The sequence below is a fragment of the Nymphaea colorata genome, chromosome 1 (genome assembly GCF_008831285.2).
Source record: "Nymphaea colorata isolate Beijing-Zhang1983 chromosome 1, ASM883128v2, whole genome shotgun sequence".
Lineage (NCBI taxonomy): Eukaryota > Viridiplantae > Streptophyta > Magnoliopsida > Nymphaeales > Nymphaeaceae > Nymphaea > Nymphaea colorata.
Genome location: NC_045138.2, coordinates 15,307,880 through 15,315,440, shown reverse-complemented (window position 1 = coordinate 15,315,440; position 7,561 = coordinate 15,307,880). Strand labels below are relative to the sequence as shown.

General features: G+C 40.9%; 3 protein-coding genes across 3 annotated transcripts; 2 read left to right on the top strand and 1 right to left on the bottom strand.

The window, feature by feature from the left end:
- The first annotated feature begins 608 nt into the window (after positions 1-608).
- Positions 609-1,819, top strand: LOC116259340 (NDR1/HIN1-like protein 10). Its single transcript, XM_031637136.2, has one exon. The coding sequence runs from the start codon at positions 1,030-1,032 to the stop codon at positions 1,756-1,758; it is 729 nt and encodes a 242-aa protein (XP_031492996.1). The 5' UTR covers positions 609-1,029; the 3' UTR covers positions 1,759-1,819.
- A 1,315-nt stretch (positions 1,820-3,134) lies between these two features.
- Positions 3,135-4,102, bottom strand: LOC116266771 (NDR1/HIN1-like protein 10). Its single transcript, XM_031648113.2, has one exon. The coding sequence runs from the start codon at positions 4,012-4,014 to the stop codon at positions 3,304-3,306; it is 711 nt and encodes a 236-aa protein (XP_031503973.1). The 5' UTR covers positions 4,015-4,102; the 3' UTR covers positions 3,135-3,303.
- Positions 4,103-5,959: 1,857 nt separating this feature from the next.
- Positions 5,960-6,709, top strand: LOC116259256 (NDR1/HIN1-like protein 10). The gene has a single exon (XM_031637018.1). The coding sequence runs from the start codon at positions 5,960-5,962 to the stop codon at positions 6,707-6,709; it is 750 nt and encodes a 249-aa protein (XP_031492878.1).
- Positions 6,710-7,561: the final 852 nt, after the last annotated feature.

Genomic DNA, 7,561 nt, shown 5'->3' with positions numbered 1-7,561 from the left:
TGCACGCATTGATTCTTCCAATATTGCAGCATGGGAAAGGGCTACAGCTACCTGCCAGTGAAATCAATGAAGATGAACAAAGAGGAAAGAAGTTCTTGCCAATGAAAATAGTCCCTTATAAAGATGCCAAATCGACAAGTTCTTGCCAATGAAAATAGTCCATTATAAAGATGCCAAATCGACACCTTATGTAAAAAAAACCAAGGGAAAATCATAATTAACATATTTAAAGACCCAATTAGTCAGGAGATGAATACAGTCATCCATGTGCCTTTTGGTTAAGGCCTGTTTCATTCTGCAGCAGAAAAACATGGTATATGCTTGTTTTCTCTCAATCTAAATTGATGATGTACACAAATTTTAACATGGTTACTCAGTATAGACTATAGACTAGAGGGCATGCATTGCTAAATTTTTTCTAAAAGGTGAAAAATAAACTTTTAATACCTTAAGACTGCACTAACAATTGATGGCAAAAGGCTCCTATATATATATATATATATAAAACTTTTACATTGGAACAGAGTGCTTTGGGATCTGCAATGGAGGGTCTTTTGAAGTGAGCCGGTTGTGGGCGTGCATGTTCTCGTGACAGAGTTCCTCTGGTTCAGGGGGACAGAACGCAAGAGAGAAAAGAAGAGTTTAGAGAGTAGCCGTTTGATTGGTATTCATTGAATTGCTGAGGGAAAATAAGAAATGGACAGCGTTGTTGGCTTCGTGGGTTTAAAATGAGACACTCAACGGAATTCGTCATCTTATATATTAATTTTCGAATTCGATAAGCAACTTCTGACTATGTCTTGAATGACGTCGTGATCAGCTCAGCGGTGGGCAAGAAAACCATGAGCTGCAACCAGAAGAAAAAAGAGGGAAAAACCAGAGGCTGCCATCCTCTGCAACCAAAAAGCCAATGGCTGGCAATATAGTCAAATTCTTTGCCTGCCCTTCTCATTTATTCCTTCTTACCACCGTCTATTTGGTCATCAAGTGCCCAGATTTCTTCCTTCATCTTCCTGAAGACAATGCCCAATGGCTGATTCCGAGCCAATCCATTTCAACAGAACCTACCCTGCTGCTCCCCATGATGTGCCCCCAGTCCTGCCACAGTACTCCGATCAGAAGACCAGCCGACCCAGTTGCCATTGCCGGATCTGCGCCATGTTTATGTGCGTGGTCGTCATTTTTGTCATCCTTGGTGCAGCTGCATTCCTCGCCCTGTACGTTCTTCGGCCTCGTGCCGTGACTTACTTCGTAGAGGATGCATATTTGTCAGAGTTCAACTTAACCAGCAAGGGCACTCTGCAATGTAATCTCAAACTGGATGTAAGTATAACGAATCCGAACATGATGTTTGGCGTCTACTACCAGAAGCTCGACGCATCTGCATATTATGATGAAGAATTGATTGGCTGGGTTTTCCTGCCTACCTTCTATCTGGGACGCAACAGGACGGTCTCGATTCACCCTGTTTTCGGTGGGCAGTCTGTAATCGGGCTCAATGGCTTGAGGGTCAGTGATTCCATGAAGCAGAGATCAGATGGTTTTTACAGTATAGATATTGAGATTCATGCCAAGATGAGGCTTAAATTTGGGGCATTGATGACAGACAAGTTCTGTCAAAAAATTTGGTGTGAATTGATGGTTCCCCTGATGCCATCGAGCAACTCTGCCTTCAGAAATGGTGAATTTACAAGAACCGAATGTAAAGTGGAATACCTGGATTGGTTCTTTCCTTTTAAATCCCTTCAAGGACTTTAGTGTGATTCTTGCTAATGTATGATTATTGTGTATGGACAGAATAATATCAATTACTCGTTTATCTAAGTTCAGACTATCATGAGATTTTTGCGCTTTGAATTTGTTAGTGCATCTCGTCTGGAGATCGTTGAGATTAAATGGATGACATTTTCCATTCCAGGATAGCAAAAACACTTGTGCGGAGTTTTCGTGAATTATGAATGTCAGTTGAGATTTCTATTTTCCTTTTTTCTTTTGCTGTTGATGCAAAATCAAAGAATTTCTAGAAGTATGAAGTACAGATTTTTGAGGCAATTCCTTTTGCAGCACATTTGAGCAACCAGTGCATTCCAATCTACAGTTTTTCGCCTTGGCCAGTTTGTGATAGGACAAACCAAGGCAGATACATGAGGCTCAGCCTGTTCGACCAGTTGACCAGCCCTATCTGCAACTCGGTTGGCACCCCAATGTTCATCCATGATCTGGCCCAAGTTTCTCTATAACATGTTTGTGGATCCTATGAGAGGGAGTTTTAGTGAATGACAGGCCATGAGATTATATTGGACACTTAATATGCATTTTCTTGCAATTCCTTATGAAGTATTTATTAAGGAAACAGCATAATTTAACCTGAACTTTCAGCACCCTCTAGTACAGTCTGGCCAAATGTAATAACAAGGGCTAGCGAGGATCAGACCACTCACTATATTTGTTATGTAACAAGTAAATTTCTGGTGAGAACAGCATGAAGAAGCTTAGGTTGCAAAGTGGTAGGATTTAAGCTTGACCAATACAACAAGATAGTTTGCTGTATCTTTATTAAATTAGTCGCAGGATCGAACGGGACTTTTCTTAATCCAGAGCAAGGTCCGGGTCTACAGTCTTTCTTTCTGTGTAAGTTCTTGGGCTTCCTACCAACTGATTTGTTTATCTTCTTCATGTATTGTTCATTCTCTCTTTAATCTCTTCCGTTTTAACTAAGAAAATTTGCTGCAGTCATCATATCTATCTTGATTTTACATTTAAGTTCAGTGATGGTACTTAATCAACTTTGAATTTCGAAACATAAACAGACACCTTCAACTTAAGACTTTGTTTTTTCCTTCGCAAGGCAATAAATCGATATGGCTATGTCGAACCCGAATTTGACCGATCGTAAGCACTCACGCGTGCATGCACACACACACATACTTTGATAGATAAGCACAACGTCAATGTCTGAATACCTTAACAACTAAGAGAAGAGGTTTTACTTAGTCATACGCAGCTTATATAAACCCACCAGCGAGGCAAATAAAAAGGAAAAAATCCGTAGTGAACCGCTGAATGCCTTAAATTCTAAGCAAAAGGTCAGCCAGAATAAAATAAAACTACAAACATAAAAAAAACATATCCACTATAGAGAGATTGACTTTTATTACATGTACACACACAAAAATCCCAAAAATTCAATGAAGAATCTCAATCACCAACAACATCTTGATCTAATTTACACGGTAAGATCTGTGCAAATCGAACATATGGAGAAAAAAGACGGAAACAAACAAGAAGGAAAAAACCCCAAGGCTACCAGTAATCCACATCACATTTGGTCCTAGTGAACCCACCAGCGGCAGATGATGATGAGTTCTTAGAGTCCAAAGGAACCTGAAAGTAGCACCAGATCTTTGGACTATACTTGGTTGTCTTCAAATGCCCAATCTTGAACCTCATGTTGGGTTTAATCTTCACATCTACGTAGTAAAACCCGCGTGCTTTCTGATCATTGAAGACATTGGCAACGAAATCCGCAGGGACAATCAAAGACTGCCCCTTGAAGGCAGTCTGCAGTATGGTGGTGTTCTTATGACCCTGATAGAAGCCAGGCAGCTGATCCCACCCGAACCGCTCTCCGGCGTAATACGCCGCCGCCTCGAGATTGTCGTAGTCGATCCCGATCTTCCTGTTGTGGTTCGTTATGCTAACATTCAATTTGAGATCATAGTGCAGAGTGTTCGTGTTTGTCAAGTTGAACTGTGTCAGGGACGCGTTTTCTACGTAGAATTTGATCGCCGTCGGCCGGAGAACGAGCCAGATAACGAGAGCGGCGATGCCGATGATGACAACGATGGTGATGATGATCTTGAGGAAGGTGCCTATGATGCAGCAGAAACCGCAGGAGCTGTGGCCGCGGCCGGGGCGGTAGTAGGCCTGTGGCGGCTGTTGGGGGACAGTTGGGGCTCCTTGTGGACCGGCGTAGTAGGCTCCGTTGAAGTGGGTTGGCTTGGAGTCGGCCATGAGAGCAAAACCTTGAAGAATACTTGAGGCTCAGGAAGAAGAGACAGAACCAGAAAAGGAAGACGAAGATAACGGAGGATCAAGAACCTTAATATATAGCAGTTGAAAGTTTGTTTGTGGTGCGGCGGGGACGTTGTAAATTTCTCCTCCCGTCAGTAGGAATTTCATAGAAGCTTCCCAACTTGGCCAGAGGTGAAAAGGAAGTCAGCCATGGAGACGGGTCGGATCCGACTTGACCGGATTCCGGGAAGTCTCTGACTTCTTAATTTGGATCCAAGTTCCGGTTTTGGGAGCCCATAAAAAAAAAAATCGTGGACGGTCCACATATAATTAGCATTTGAAAATACTTGTTTCTCATCAATGATTCCTATGAGAAACAGGAAAAACACGAATGATAATAAGGATATGCAGATGGACCTGGATCTAAACATTAGATCCCACCCACACATGCATCCCAAGTTTGAACACTTGGCATTTAATTTGTTTGGGCTCCATGGTTTTCCGGTCTAAGAAGGGGTTAGGGACGTGGCTACAATTCGATATGATTTGATAAATGATGTGGGTCAGCTCAACATTTAATATGAAGACCCTAAAGAGCGTTCGGTCTTGCCAAACTTGACTGGTTAGACCTGATTCGGCCATGCAATTAAATATTTATATACTAAAATACTCAAACCTATTTGATCTAGTTTGGATTTTGCTGTTCTATTGCACCATGATTTGGACTCAAACCTGTCTTTAGCATAAGAAACGTTTGCGTAAACGCGACTATGTATCACTGTTTGCCTCTTTTTTTTTTTCTAATTTCTAGCAAATTCTCATTTTAGGGTGGATGAAAGCAACTGAATTGATTTGTTAGCGGCAGTGGATCCAAAATTATGAGATGATTAAGAATCGAAACGAAGATTTTTTTTTTTTTTTTTAAAAAGTTGGTGGTCATGCTGCACATCTAGCATCAATGAACCCGATAAACTGGAATCTCTTAAGCCAACGCCTTTAAGTAAAACTGCATACATGATGTATGTAATTGCCCTAAATTATACGTCTGAACTAAAACCTGTTGCTCCTTTATGGGTGAGCATGAAAAATATTTAATCTCATGCTCAATCAAAGAGGCGCAGCTTCCACCCTTCCTCTCGTGTTGCCTCGGATGATGTCCCTGTTATGCTTTAATCTACACATTGGTGTCGTCCATTTTGTAGCACATAAAATTGATATAGGAAATGGATATTAACCATCTACCAACCCTTACCTCATCTTTGCACCAACTACTTGGGCCACCCTACTCAGGCCTGACTATTTAAGTTGCTCTTACGAAGTGAGGGTCAAAATAGAGATAAAACAGAAGAAAAACCAGATTTTGATATGGTTCAGAAGAAACACCAAGTCTGCCATGATCCTTGATACCTTGCACTTGAAATATTCTAGTTAATGAAGATAAATCAGATTTCGTAAATCTGTGTGTTCTACAGTTAGAATGAATCTGTTGTAACGGATCGTAGTTTATCCTTATCTTCATCTCCTGTCTTCTTATCGTGATCTTCACTGTTGAAGAATATTCTCGTATCAGATGACAGTAATCTTGAAACCTATTCAAGCTGACAATCGTTCTTGCTACTCACTGTTACAGAGAAAATAGGAGATTGACTAGCGATGTTGACTAGATCAATTAAACAAGAGAAGAACTCAACCGGAATTCGTTATGTTTTTTTACTTTTTCTAAGAAGCATCTTATTATATCTGAATGATGTTGTGATCGGAGCAACGGAAAGTCTGTCAGCTTCACAAAGGAGAAAAAAACACAAAGGCTGCCCCTCCTCTGCAACTAGAAGCCAGTCGCATATTTTCAACGGCTATATAATCAAATTGTCCGCCTGCCTTTCTCATTAGTTCCTTCTTACCACTCTCTATTTTCCCTTCAAGTGTTCAGATTTCTTCCTAGAGAATGGCTCATTCGGAGCCAAACCATTTTAACAGAACCCACCCAGCTGCTCACCATGATATCCCACTCCTGCCACAGTATTCCGGACACAAGGCCGGCCGATCCGCCGGCCATTGCCGGACTTTTGTTGTGCTCATGTACTGCACAACCATCATTCTGGCCATCGTTGGCGCAGCTGTTTTCCTCACCCTGTATGTTCTGCGGTCTCGTCCTGTGACTTACTACGTAGAGAATGCGTATTTAACAGAGTTCAACTTAACCAGCAAACACACCCTGCGATACCATCTCAATTTGGATGTTAATATAACGAATCCGCACGACAACTTCGGCGTCTACTACCAGAAGCTCGACACGTCTGCTTATTATCATGAAAAATTGATTGGCTGGGTTTTACTGCCTGGCTTCTATCTGAGGCGCAAAGAGGCGGTCATGATTCACCCTGCTTTTGGTGGTCAGTCTGTGATTGTCTTTAGTGAATCGAGTGTGGTTGACTTCATGGAGCATAGAGCAGATGGTATTTACAGTATCGATGTTGAGATTCATGCGAAGATGATGCTTAAAATTGGGGCGATGATGACACACAAGTTCTCTCAGAAGATTTGGTGTGAATTGATGGTTCCCCTGGTGCCTTCAAATAACTCTGGCGCCTCAAGAATTGGTGAATTTACAAGAACGGAATGTAAAGTGGAATTCCTAAATTGGTTATTTCCTTTTAATCCCTTCATGGACTCCAGTGTGATTGTTAATGTATGACTATTTTGTATGGAAAGAATAATATAAATTACTCATTTCATCTAAGTTCAAACTATCGTGAGATTTTCGGCCTTGATTTATTATTACATCACATATAGAGATCATTGAGATTGAAGGCAAGAAATTTTCTGTAACTCGAAAACTTCAACTGCTTGTGCCGAGTTCAGAATCTCAGATGAATCATGCATATCGGCAGAAAATTAACTTTTTTCCTCTTTTTCCCTTTCGCTGTTGAAGCTAACTCAGAGAAGTTCAGGAAAGCAAATATGAGACGCATTCGAGCAATCAATCTCATGTTCCAATATAAAATTTTACCTTGGCTAGTTTATTATTTACTTCAGAGGATCAGATATACATGTATCTCTGGTTCCTGAGGGCAAAGTTCCATGTAACTCGGTGGAAACTCAAATGTAAACTCTCATCTTGGACTCAATTTTCTGGATGTATCAGCTCTTAACATTATTCCCTTATAGCAGAATGCACCACATGGTTCTCAAAGCCAGGCATGTCTTCACAGTATAACTCAAGCACAGTATTGAGTACACCAGTTTTATGTGGAACTATTAGACCAACAATTTTCTTCATGGATAACCATTTAAGGCGCATATCTTGCATGTAGCTTTGATGTCGTTGTTCAGGTATAAAATTTACCTTCCTGACAATGTTATATGCTTGATATTTTTCTTGTCTCATTCTGCCACAATGTCATCATTGGTGATTTGTATCCTTCAAGTGGAACTTGGGAATCTTAGTGCTTTTACTGAACTTGTCAAGTTTTTCAACATGCACGTATGTGGTTGGCATGCGAATATTCCTCCTATTTTATATGCATGTGGGTCCTCTGACACGGGG